Raw genomic sequence first — 12,866 nt, 5'->3', positions numbered from 1 at the left:
TTCTTATATGATTCAAGGTTATATATGGTAGAATTAAATAGCTGCTATCAATCAAATTGTGGCCTTGTTCAGTAGACCATAAGAAACATGAGGATAATGGATAAGGTCTTACCTTTGCATAGTTGAGTTGTTGAGGTCACTATAATTCTATGTTTAACCAAATACCAAGACTACTTCACATTTAATTGAAAGGGAGAGTGGTGAAAATTTGACTTAAATGATTAGGGTACTCTTTTTAAAGCTAACACACTATATATCTAACACCCAATTGCAACCTTTGTGGAATAAGAAAAAAATTTAAATTAGATTAAAATGAGGAGTTATTTGGGAATAAAGTGACCTTTTATTATAATTTTTCGTTAGATGTTTGGTTGCGAAAGTAAGGATAAATGCTAAAGTAAGATATGACATAAAATTGTGTTCCGCTGTGATAGTTAGAACAGGGATAAAAATCATCAAATTAACATTATCGCTTTTTTATAGTTAAATGTAAATAGATATTCACTATTTTTTTTAGAAATATGGGAAGTAGGTTTTAAATTAAACATACATTATAATTTTATTTTGAAAAATAGTATCAGAAATGGACATCCAAATTAAAATATTTCGCTATATATATATATATAATATTCTAATATATTATCTCTATTTTATAGTCACATTACATTATTCAACCCGAATGTAAATCACACTATATCACAATAAATAATACATAAATAATTAGGAGCAGTGATAAAAAATTCTGAATAAAGGGGTTATTTTATTTTTCTTATTCTAAAATCTTATTCCGCATTTGTCATGAATTATTTAGAATAGAAGAGATTTATAAATTCACTTCTTCCACTCGACCAAACAGCTAGTTGGTATAATTAAAAGGTGAATAAGGGATAACTCCCCTTTGGCTGAGAATTATTGGTGAAATAAAACCAAGGTTTAAAGATTTTTCTCAATCATAAAAAATGACATCATTGGCTATAGAACAAAATTTTGGCCACATTTGTAAGGTGCAAGCTAGTGGTGTATTAATTGCAATGAGAGATCACTTTCCATTCACAACATTCAATAATTAAAACCATCTCATATTCCTCTCTTTCAGCATGCCAAGTAGGTGGAGAGAGCATTTGGTTGGATAACAAAGTTTGCATTCAAAGTTAGGTACTATTTCCCCTTCCTCTCTTCATATTCTTAATTCGTAAGAAAATTTATTGCAAACAGCATTTATTATTCTCTTCATTTTGATTTTCTTATATTTTATTGTATAATATAATAATAATTTTGAATAAGCTAATTAATATAAGAATTTTTGTTTGGTTATTATATTATGAATGAGTATGTTAACTATAATAGAAATCGAAATATGCATAATTTTATCTTACTGCTCTATTTGTCATAATATTTTGTATATAACTTTTTAGGTGATTTACGTTGTACAAAATTTGACTGAAATATATGCATATATAAGTAAGTATTTAGTTGTGAAATATATTTACAAGAAACCTAATTCATGAGTATATATGCATAAAACAAATGCCACTGTAATGTTAATAAGGCCTATTAAAAATAAAATGTAGGGTTTCAATGATAACTACCGATATGATAGGATGTGAATTAGGGTAAAATTAAAATCTTAAGGCATTCTCGATAAATTTTATGTAAATTCTCTTATCTGCTACCCTCCTTGTAGCCATTCTATTTTAGCCCCCAAGATTACTATATATATATATATATATAACACTTTATAAATATTCTACAAATAAAAACTTATTAAATCTTTGGTTTCTCTCTTAATCCCGTAACTATCACTAAAGTGTCTTTAAGCATATATATATATATATATATATATATACGAATAGATAGATAGGTAGATAGATATTATTCTAATGGTAAATGATTTAACTAAAGATTAGGTTTGGTGCAGCATCTATCATAGGCATGTGAGGCAACAAGAAGCTGTAACGTCTCCGTTTATATAATGATCTTTAGAGGTTCATGTCTCCCCTCATTTATGTCATATTTAGAATGGTGGGTCCTACGAAACCCTAAGCCTTGAGATCCGTTCCTTGCCAAAAATAACTCTTCTTCTACAGCACTTGGAGAGATCTACATGGGAATAGTTAGGGCCTCTCTCCCTCTCCTTTTAATATCTCAGCGTGCACACAGTTGATCAATGGTGCAACTAATCATTGTGACACTATTATGCATTTTTGTTGTACTACACTGCACTCTAATGAAGTAGCTTAATGTGGAACACCTTCTAATAAATTCCTTTTCTTGTACTTCCTATGGCTGTTTAGGGTAACCAACCTAATCTTAATCCCTAATTAAAAGACAAATGGATCATGTCAAGGGGAAAACTTTAGCTCCACCTACAACCAGCAGTTCAATTATATTATTAATAACCACCTGAGGCTCTCGCACGATACGAGAATTTTTTTTTCTTTCCCTTCCTATTCTCTTTAATACTTATTTTGAAATAATAATAATAATAATAATAATAATCAAAGAAGATGACACCCATTGTATGGGAAGTTATTTTTTATTATTTTTAATTTTATTTTCTATTGAGAGATGGAAGAGTAGTTGTACAGTTGAACAGTGCAAGAGAATGGCAACCATCACAGCCGGGCCGGTGTAGGGTTGTACGATAGGAGACTAACACAGCAAAGCTTATCGAGCCCCCCCTACGGCGTATTTTATCCTCCCCCTGGCCTCTGTACGTACGACGAAAGAGTAGTAGTAGTAGTAGGATAAAGGAGGAGGAGGAGGAGAGAGAGAGATTAGTACACGCCCTTCCACCCATGAGATGTATACGGATTGGAGAAGGATGGGGGCTAAAAGAAGAGAGAGGGAAGGAGGAGGGGGGGCAGAGAGACTGGGGGATGGGATGTGAGATATGGGGAGATGCATGAGAGAGAGAGAGAGAAGGGAGTGGGATGGAAGGTCAGCAGGGAGAATGACTAGTCAAACGTCACCTCCGACTCCTCAAATCATAAGACAGTCAGTGATGTGTCAATCACTCAGATCCTTCACAACACCCCACCCCCTCTAATTCTAGAGAGAGAGAGAGTAGAGTAGTAGTAGTTTCCAGGGAGTGGGAATATGGGGGAACTGGCTCTTATTTTGCTTGCTTACTTGGAGACATATGGAACTTAATAACTTAATGGTATTTCTAATCAAACTGATCATTATATATATACATATATATGAGCTCACAGATATAAGCATTGTTAAACACAAGGATGAAGAAATGTAGCTGGGGTTTGAAATGCAAAAGAGGAGGGACTGAGGGACCCGCTCAGAGTCTGAGTCCAGGCGTGCATGGCTCCCAGTCCCCGGCGTGAGGCCCGATGCCAGAAAGGCCATCGGCCCGGACGCGGAGCACGATGGCAAGGGTCGCTCGGAAGCCCCAGTCTTTTCCCCCTCTCTCTCTCTCTCTCCGCTGCTAGCTATAAGTATATAACATATATTAATATTTCTTTTTTGCTATGATGTCCATCTCGCCTTCTCTCCTCTCTCTCCTACGAAGACTTGTTGCTCAGTCCCTTCTCAGTCTTAACTCCGACTCCTCCTGAGCAAAACAACAACCAGTACAGTTACAAAAAGTGTGTGCCAACTTAGAATAACAAAATAATAATAATAATAATAATAATAACACTACACCTGTCACAGCATAATTACAAATATTACCCTTCTACGAAAAGTGTGGCATTTTCAATTTTTTTACTCTCAAAACTATATCCTTAATTTTATGACAATATATAACTTTAAATTAAAATATATTTTACTCTAGTTTAAGAAGTCGAGATTGATTGACGTATGCTCGATATTTATAGATATAATCTGTGCATACTTTGACGTGAGAATTACTTTGGGAATTAAAATATAATTTAGTTTCTTTTTTTCTCGCTCATTTTTTTACTCAATTCTTTGACATCACATGAGAAACAACTTTAGTACGTCAAATCAATTGAAAAATTATAATTGCGTAGAGTAAGACTCAAACGAGCATAAATAGTAGTTAGTACCTCAAGTTAGTGTAGTTTTGATGTTTGGTTACAAATCTATTCTTAATATATATTAGGAAATTATCTAACTAGCATCCAAATGCGGCCCAAGCTATCAAGACAAGTAGCCTTTAGGAAAATATAGTGTTTTGATTGTAAATAGATTTTAGTGGTGCCATAATTATACTTGATATGACAATTAAAATTAGTAAATTTAAGAGATATTTTATGTAAATAATTAATATACTCTTTATAGTGAGTGAACTAGAAGAGGGGAGAAAAGATATGGGACATAAAATATTAACATAAAAGTTTATATTTTTAAAAGATAAAATAGTACTTAATTTGTGTTGATAAATATAAAATAATTAGATAAAAGATAAGAAAAAAAATTAAGAACAACATTTTATATAAGAAACGTGTTATACTTACGAATAAGATAATGTCACTATTATGTTCGCTGATAATAATGGTTGAGATGGAGAAAGAAAACAGACATAATTCTACCACGTCAAACAAATTTGTTGGCAAGCATTTCATTGCTCTTTATATAATTAAATTTAGACCTCAAGAACTAGTACTTTTATTTTTCATAACATATTTAACTATATAAAAGCTTCAAAAATGTGACTATCATGTGATTAATTTTAGGCTATTTTACCTTTACTATAGAAAATAAATAAAGAGTAACATAATCATTTAAAATCTTTTTTTATATTAGCACCGTCAAACACTAGGAAATACTATAGAATTGATGCAGAGGATATAAAAACTTAACCAACCTCTCTCGGCAAACTATAAGTTAAGCTAACAAAAAGTAAAACGAGGGGTAGAGAGAGAGAGAGGATGCAGAGAATGGAGACGAAGTGAGAGAGAGAGAGAGGGGGGGGAGAGGGGAAAATTCCGACATGGGCCATCAGGTGTTGCCATCGGTGGCCCGGAGTCGCGTGCAAAGAAAATTTCAAATGGATCCAATCCAAGAGTGGGACCCAATTCCTTCATCAAGAACACTGTGGAATGGTTAGCATCTCTCTCCACTGTTAGGTTCCGAGGGCCCCACCCGATGTCGACCGTTCGATCTAATCACCTCGCACAACCTTAACCCTATGTTACTGCACAACGTGTTTAGCTTAGAGGAATTATTGACCACGTTTATATAGTTATATAGATATGGTATTTTAGTTAAGTTTTGAGTCTGACCTTGGGAAGCTTAATTTAGATAATATTGAGCAAAGTATTCTTGCTTGTAAGAATCGGTCTTTATCCAGGGTGTCGTTTTTATTATTTTTCTTAAGCAACTCATGACAGCACACAGCTTAAGAAAAAAATCACATCACTAATAGCTTTGTATTTGTCAACAAAAAGGGCTGTCTGTACTCCTCCCTCCCCCCCTCTTCTCCTTGATTTTTTTATTTTATTTTTTAATTTTCTTCTTCCTAATTAATTACATATATCTTTTGAAGTCTTCCCTCATGTTTTTATGTGTTGTTTCCTTTTCTTTTCTTTTTATTTTCTTCGGATAATTTATGGGAAGAGGAGAGGAGTAATTCGACATAATAAGGGACTGTAGTAGTACTAGTGGTAGGGAAATGAGATGTTAATGAGATGTTAGTAAGAGTTAATCATGGTCGCATAATTGTGGGAGAGTGTCAGTCTTGTAATTTGATATGTTATCTGTGGCTTTATATATATATAAATATATATATAGTTCTGGTCCGATATCAAATATCTGCATCCATTTTTCGCTTTTTAAACCCTCGAATTACTTAAATACCCCAGCCGCCCAGCACAACCACCCAAATTGCTTCCCCCCCCTCCCACCCCTTCCCTTTTCTTTTCTTTTCTCCACCTCGCCTCTCGCTTCTCTTTCTGTGTGTGTATCTCTCTCTCTTCTTTTCCCTCTCTATCCTCAGAGATCTCCAACCCCGTCAGCAAACGTAGTAGAAGAGAGAGTAGAAGAAACACTGGAGAAGAATAAGAAGAAGAAGAAGAAGAAGAAGAAGAAGAAGAAGAAGAAGAAAGAGAGGAGAGAAGAGAAAGGGAAAAGGGAAGAAAGAGATCGGTGATGAGGAGGAGGGGCTCGGTTCCACTAACCCTCGCCCTGACAACACTCCACTGAGAGAGAGAGAGAGAGAGAGAGAGAGAGAGAGAGAGAGCTTCGTATACAACCTAAAAGTCGAAAACAAAGCCCAAGGAAATTACCAAAAAGGGGTTTTTGGAGATGGAGGACTCCTTGAAATCCCTGTCGTTGGATTACCTCAACCTGCTGATCAACGGCCAGGCGTTCAGCGACGTCACCTTCTCCGTGGAGGGCCGCCTCGTCCACGCCCACCGCTGCATCCTCGCCGCCCGTAGCCTCTTCTTCCGCAAGTTCTTCTGCGGCGGCTCCGATCCACCCTCACCGGGCATCCTCTCCCTACACGGGCCCCGCTCGCCATCCTCCTCCGCATCGTCGCCGCGCGGCGGGGGGCCCGCCGGCGGCGCCGTGATCCCGGTCAATTCGGTCAGCTACGAGGTCTTCTTGCTGCTGCTCCAGTTCCTCTACAGTGGCCAGGCGTCGGTCGTCCCCCAGAAGCACGAGCCCCGCCCCAATTGCGGGGAGCGCGGCTGCTGGCACACCCATTGCACCGCCGCCGTCGACCTCGCCCTCGACACCCTCGCCGCCTCCCGCTCCTTCGGCGTCGAACAACTCGCCCTCTTAACCCAAGTAAATCCCAATTAACAAGAATCTCCCCCACCACAATTATATAGAAATTTTTTTTTTTTTTGTGTGGGGGGGTGTAATAATCAATCCTGTTTCTTGATGCTTATATTTTATGCTGATATACTATAATAACAACAGAAGCAACTGGCAAGCATGGTGGAGAAGGCGTCGATAGAGGACGTGATGAAGGTATTAATGGCGTCGCGGAAGCAAGACATGCACCAGCTGTGGACGACTTGTTCCCACCTCGTGGCGAAGTCGGGGCTGCCGCCGGAAGTCCTCGCGAAGCACCTCCCTATCGACGTCGTCGCGAAGATCGAGGAGCTCCGGATCAAGTCCCTCTCCCGCCGGTCCCCCTTCATGTCCCATCACCACCACCACCCACACCATCACCCCATCGACGTCGTCGGCGCCGCCTCCTCCGCCGACATCGACGACCACCACAAGATCCGCCGCATGCGCCGCGCGCTCGACTCCTCGGACGTGGAGCTCGTCAAGCTGATGGTGATGGGCGAGGGGCTCAACCTCGACGACGCCTTGGCGCTCCACTACGCCGTCGAGAATTGCAGCCGTGAGGTTGTGAAGGCGCTGCTCGAGCTCGGCGCCGCCGACGTGAATTGCCCCGCGGGTCCCGCGGGCAAGACGCCGCTCCACATCGCGGCGGAGATGGTGTGCCCGGACATGGTCGCTGTCCTCCTCGACCACCACGCCGACCCCAACATCCGCACCGTCGAGGGCGTCACGCCGCTCGACATCCTCCGCACACTGACCTCCGACTTCCTCTTCAAGGGCGCTGTCCCGGGCTTATCCCACATCGAGCCCAACAAGCTCCGCCTCTGCCTCGAACTCGTCCAGTCCGCAGCCATGGTGATGTCCCGCGAGGAGGCTAATAACAACAGCGGCGGCGGCAACGCCAATGTGTCGATCTACCCGCCCATGAATTCGGAGGGCAGCAATTGCAACAACAACAGCAACAGCAATAGCAACAGCATGGTGAATCTTAGCCTGGATTCGAGAATGGTGTATCTGAATCTTGGGATGGCTGCCCAATTGGGATGCAAGATGAATGAGGGGAGTGAGGATGACAGCAGCAGTACGAGGTCGCAAGGTGGAGGCGGTGGCATTGGTCCCTCTTCCATGTATTCTTCTCATCATGGATTTCCATAACTACTTTGTAAGCTTTAGAAAAACAAACACCTCCCTTCTTCCCTCTCCTCCTTCTCCTTCTCCTTCTGATTCTATAATATGGCATTAAATCTTTTGTTCCTGTCTAAACGTAGAACATATTGATGATTGGGGGAGGAGGCATGGCAAGAGGCAAGGTCTTATGATCGAGGTGATGGGATTTCCTTAACACTTAGAGAATTTTATTTCGGTAGGATTAATGGGAGGTGGGTCTATGTGCAGCTGGATCTAGAGGAGAGAGATATATATCTTGATTATTATTAAGGTTTCAGTTAATGGTGTTTAGGTTTTGGGATTGTGATATTTTCTGGAGTATTGGAAAATGGGGGTGTACAGGAATGTGGGATGGATTGGGAGAGGGAGACAGCGAGAATCTAAGTAAGCTTTGAGTGATGGAGGAGATGCAGGTCAATCTTGCCTGTCATCCCTTTTGTTTTTATTGCTGTTAGATTATATCATGGACAAATTGATTATTCTTAGATAACCTCTTCGATCCTCTCTTTCTATTTATCTATAATCTCTCTCTTTCTCTCTCTACCATTAATGTTGGGTTTGATATCACGGTGGGTGTACTAGTTGCTAGCAAAATAGTTAGCAACTATTACTTCTACTAATGGTAGTTGGGATCATCTCCATTTAAGGAGGGGTTGGTTCCCCTTTTCCCCCATTGCCTTTAGTAGGTTGATTGGCCTCCCAATTGAGGCTTTTGTATTGGTAAGGATATGGCATATCCAAGTGAAAGGAAATGAGCTGTCTCCTCCCACAGTAGCTCCTTCTATAGTGCATGGATTTCTTTCTTTCTTCGTTTTTTCTTTGGTTTTTTTTCTCCTCTCTTTCTATGCAACATGGCCCTCTTTATTTTATGGCCCTATATCTTTAATGTATATTATATAGAATAGGAGCCAAAGAGATCAGTGAGCTGTAGACAAATGCTTCTCTTGTCTTGCATGAATGCAACACTGAGTGTGACTACACGACACCCCCATGGAGTGTTATTTTACTTAAATGTGGATTCCCTCTCTGTGACCTGCTTTTGTTCTCTTCCTTCTCTCTTTCTTTCCTTTTTCTCCTTGGTCTCTTTTGAGGCTCACCAAAGCCTCCTCTCGGGGAGGAGGCCTTTATGAGCACTATGTATCATCTTACCTCCAATAGTTTCCAATAGTTTTACTCCTGTGCTGGTCTTTGAGTTTCAATTTTCTAGTTTGTCGATGTTTGACTCCATTTCCTTTCCTCTTTCACCCCTCTCTCTCTCTCTCTCTCTCTCTCTTTCTCTCTATCTCTCTCTCTATATATATATTATATAAACTTTTCTTAGCTCCTTGCTCTTGCACTTGTGAAGGACCTAGACTGCAACTACTTTAGGTACAAGGATGAGGCCAGAAATTAATATCAATATTAATTTAGAGGGATATAATTTGTTAGGTCATTTTGCTTTTTAATCGTAGCTAGGTGTCAGTGTACGACTTTATGGAAACACATGCAATAGTTAACTGCAGTCATGTGTATGAACCCTACTGTTTAACCCCTAAACAAATTGTTCGTTAATATTATATATAGAAGCAGGAGACTGTGATGTTTAGGTTTATGGTATTCTTTCGTGTCATATTTATGATGTGGCAATTAGTGATCTTGCTTTAACCTTTTTCTTCTAGCTGTTGAATTTTAGATTTATGTTTATTGTTTGTTGAATCTAGGTAGTTGCATTCATTTATACTATTTGTGTCCAAAAATTAAAGAAAACAAGGATAGTCTTGTAGTTTGATCTAAATTGAAAAAAACTGTTGATGAACTATGAATTAAATGGTCTTATTGTATCTTTGTGATGCTAAAATTCTATGTGCTGGAATAGTTTTAAACCAGTTATCGATATTATATGCATGGACAGTGGCTAATCATGTTCCTTATTTATTGTGATGTTCGAGAATAATAAAACAATTCATGAGGTTAATTATGAGGCTTGTAAAGGTGCTACTAATTAATTAATTATTCATAAGCGAGATAGAGATTTTAAATTGCTAAAATAATATGTACAACAATTGCACATAACAACACTATCATCCAAAGTTGAGTAAGTAGTTAAGATCTATTATTACTGAAAAGAAAGTTCTTGACATTTTATTTCTTTACAGGTAACTTGTGATCATGTAACCAGCCTTGTCTATGTAATAGATTGCTATGAGCTGCATCTCATATTGATGCAATGCTATATATTTTTGCTGGCCTTTGTAGTGAACTCTAGCTCATTGTTCAGGTCACTTTCACGAACTACATTAGATCTTTATGTGGAAATTGACTCACTTCTTTGGATATACATTAAGATATATATGATGAATTACTAAATTAGTAATTATATATATATGAGTTGTATAAGCTATTAGATGTCTTTGGATTTCGGATGGATACTAATAATGTTTTGGTTTTAGAGTACAGAGAGTGTCAAAAAAAGAAGGAAAGAAAAAAAAAGCATTGATGCAGTAGGCGTCTTGGAAGGGATCCAGTATGCAGTTCAAGAATAATATTATTAGATTGGTGTTAATCCAAAGCTAGCTCTCCACTTCGCTTTTCATTGTACATATCGAGATTATCTTAATACCCAATATGAAGTTAATGAAAGAAAACATCATTCAGAAGCACTGAGAAATGCCATTTCTCATTTACTGGATTTATAGTCATAAATATCAAAAATTTCAGCCTATATTTGTGGAACAATGATGAGTGTCTGATCGATTGATGATAATACTTCAGCCATTATAGAAAATTATCATTTCTTAGATATCTGTAGATAGTATCCTTTTCATTTGATTCTAATAATTATATATGTTTGAAAGATTAGAGAGCACATATCTTGATATTATGAGAAATTAGGTATTCTCACCTGTGATCGATGTGCAATTAATAGACATACTACATCCACTGTTTACCTCCTATTCTGTCATTGATTGCACTAGTATGAGAAGCATTGAAGATGTTGCAGATCAGGTCCCTCAGTTCCTCGCTGCATGTGATCCATTTTTTTCGGTGTCATCTCGACGAAGTCCGAAAAAAAAATACTCTAATGGAAGTATCATAAGAACAATTTCAGATGCTTGCAATGTGCAACTATAGCCTGAATGATTCATGTTTTGTTTCATATGAACACTATACTTTATGTCACTTCCACTCTTACAGTTACATCTCAATTATTGGAGCAAATGCAATGATAGAAGTTCTTAGTTGTTGACAAAATGAGTGCCATTTTTGAATCTGCCTCCTCATACCAATTTAGGCAATGGATCGATGGAGCCGTTTCTTCTTTTAAATTAAAATGGGAGTCTGAAAGATCTAGAGCTAAGTTTACATTGAGTTGGCTAATCTTGTGTGCACTGCAATTGGTTGTTTTCTAGGTTACAATGATATGACCATCTGAAGCTTTAATTGAAGTCTACTGCAGTACTACTCAACTCTTGATGATTAACGCAGAAAATGACCCACTTCTTCTGTTCATGTGAAAAAAATATCTTACAACTATTTAACCTATTACTGACAGGTAACTCAGAGCAGTGAATTAATTGCCCACAATGAATGATCAAAACTATGTCGTATAACTGTATAAGTATTCAAACTATTGCATGATATAGTTATGATCCAAGTGAAGAACTATCTGAATTTATATACTCGTTCATTTTCTTTTTTACCATTCTTCTGCTCTTCAGTATCTCTACTTGCTCAAAACTAGGATTACTCAAAACTTGTTTATGATTTCATTTCCATCTCAATGCCAAACTAGTCGACTTAATCTCTCTCTCTCTCTCTCTCTCTCTCTCTCTCTCTCTCCCTCTCCCTCTCTTCTCTCTCTCTGAGAGATTGGAAGACGATTCCCCATGCTAGAGCTCTTGATGAACAAATTGCACATACAAACTAGAGCCTATGAAGTTCTTCCATTCTCTCCATGGGATGATGCAGTGCATTGAGCATCACGTACGTAGTCATCAAATATGAACGCAGTGAATAGCTTGATGTCTATTTCATCCATCTTATCATATAATATAATTAGAATAACAACAGTAACTATACTATACAACGATGGTTATGGTAATGATTAAAGCGACTAAGATGGCGATTACGATCGATGACGACGACGGCGACAACCACTGCCACAACAAATAATATTACATTTTAAAAATTGTCTAATAATAAAATGAAGCCAGTAGTGTGAACTTATTAGCTTACATAACATTATACCTAAAAATATATATATTATTAAATATAATCTAACTGATGGTTGATCCATCCTGGCATAAAAAATATACCTAAATATGACAATTGCAGGCGACAAAAATAATGCATCCGAAAATAGTGTGACCAATCGTGACACCTTTAGTTAGTCAGCATTTGATGTTACCTACGTGACAACTACTTTTAGCATCGAATTTTGTGCAAAGAAATATAAATATATATATATATACATATGTGGCTACGTTCTTTGATCTTTATCAAATATTTGCCAGTATTAACAAGAAGAATCTTTGAGTAGGTGGTAGATGCATCGTAAAGCGTGTAGAAGATTGGCCCATATGCTTAGTTAGCAGCCCATATGATCAAATTGAGACCTCTCCCCAATCTCAAGAAGCCCAAAGCCCAAAAGAGCTGTAGAAGTTTTAATAAGAGAAGAATTATAGATTAGTGGGACACTTTTGCAATATAGTTACAGTTTTAATAAGATTAGTGCAAGAGAAACACTGGCATTTTGGGATTAAAATAATTTTTTATTTTCTGGAATTTATCAGGCCTTTCTAGTTTCTAGCCATCTCAGAGATTGTGTCGGGTTGACTATATCGTAGTAAGCCCGATAAGGTTAGTCGACCCGTTCTAATGAAATTAATGGGCCACAAGCCCAAGTAAACATTTGAATGTGAGAAATAATAGTTGCGGAGTAACCACGGAAATGACGAAAATATCCTCAAGTGATTTTAAGGGAATACGTCAGATAACAA

At 38.0% G+C, this 12,866-nt stretch overlaps 1 protein-coding gene across 10 annotated transcripts; it reads left to right on the top strand.

Annotated features, from left to right (window-relative positions):
- Positions 1-5,737: 5,737 nt before the first annotated feature.
- LOC140781151 (BTB/POZ domain and ankyrin repeat-containing protein NPR5-like) lies at positions 5,738-10,602 on the top strand. Of its 10 annotated transcripts, none has more exons than XR_012107651.1 (4): positions 5,738-6,711; positions 6,847-7,882; positions 7,989-8,044; positions 10,324-10,602. XR_012107651.1 is itself a non-coding variant. In XM_073126976.1 (3 exons), exons 1-2 carry the CDS (start codon positions 6,226-6,228, stop codon positions 7,873-7,875), a joined length of 1,515 nt encoding a protein of 504 aa, XP_072983077.1. In that variant the 5' UTR covers positions 5,738-6,225; the 3' UTR covers positions 7,876-7,882; positions 7,989-8,377. The 10 variants fall into 10 exon arrangements, 7 of the variants coding, with proteins under 7 accessions (XP_072983077.1, XP_072983075.1, XP_072983074.1 ...); XR_012107650.1 differs by having other exon boundaries at positions 10,317-10,602; XR_012107652.1 differs by lacking the exon at positions 10,324-10,602 and adding an exon at positions 10,023-10,249.
- The last annotated feature ends 2,264 nt before the right edge of the window (positions 10,603-12,866 follow it).

Source organism: Typha latifolia, chromosome 2 (assembly GCF_019914945.1).
Source record: "Typha latifolia isolate L0001 chromosome 2, TyphaL0001v2, whole genome shotgun sequence".
Classification (NCBI taxonomy): domain Eukaryota; kingdom Viridiplantae; phylum Streptophyta; class Magnoliopsida; order Poales; family Typhaceae; genus Typha; species Typha latifolia.
The sequence above is the reverse complement of the archived record's forward strand: the minus strand, read 5'-3'. Positions and strand labels throughout refer to the sequence as shown.

What these genes read in the sequence shown, in the direction of transcription:
- LOC140781151 (XM_073126973.1), top strand. Translation starts at nt 6,226, where the DNA reads ATGGAGGACTCCTTGAAATCCCTGTCGTTGGATTACCTCAACCTGCTG. An exon ending in AACTCGCCCTCTTAACCCAA is followed by an intron (nt 6,712 to 6,846) that starts GTAAATCCCAAT and finishes TAATAACAACAG; the next exon opens with AAGCAACTGGCAAGCATGGT. An exon ending in GGCATTGGTCCCTCTTCCAT is followed by an intron (nt 7,848 to 10,316) that starts GTATTCTTCTCA and finishes TTTTGGTTTTAG; the next exon opens with AGTACAGAGAGTGTCAAAAA.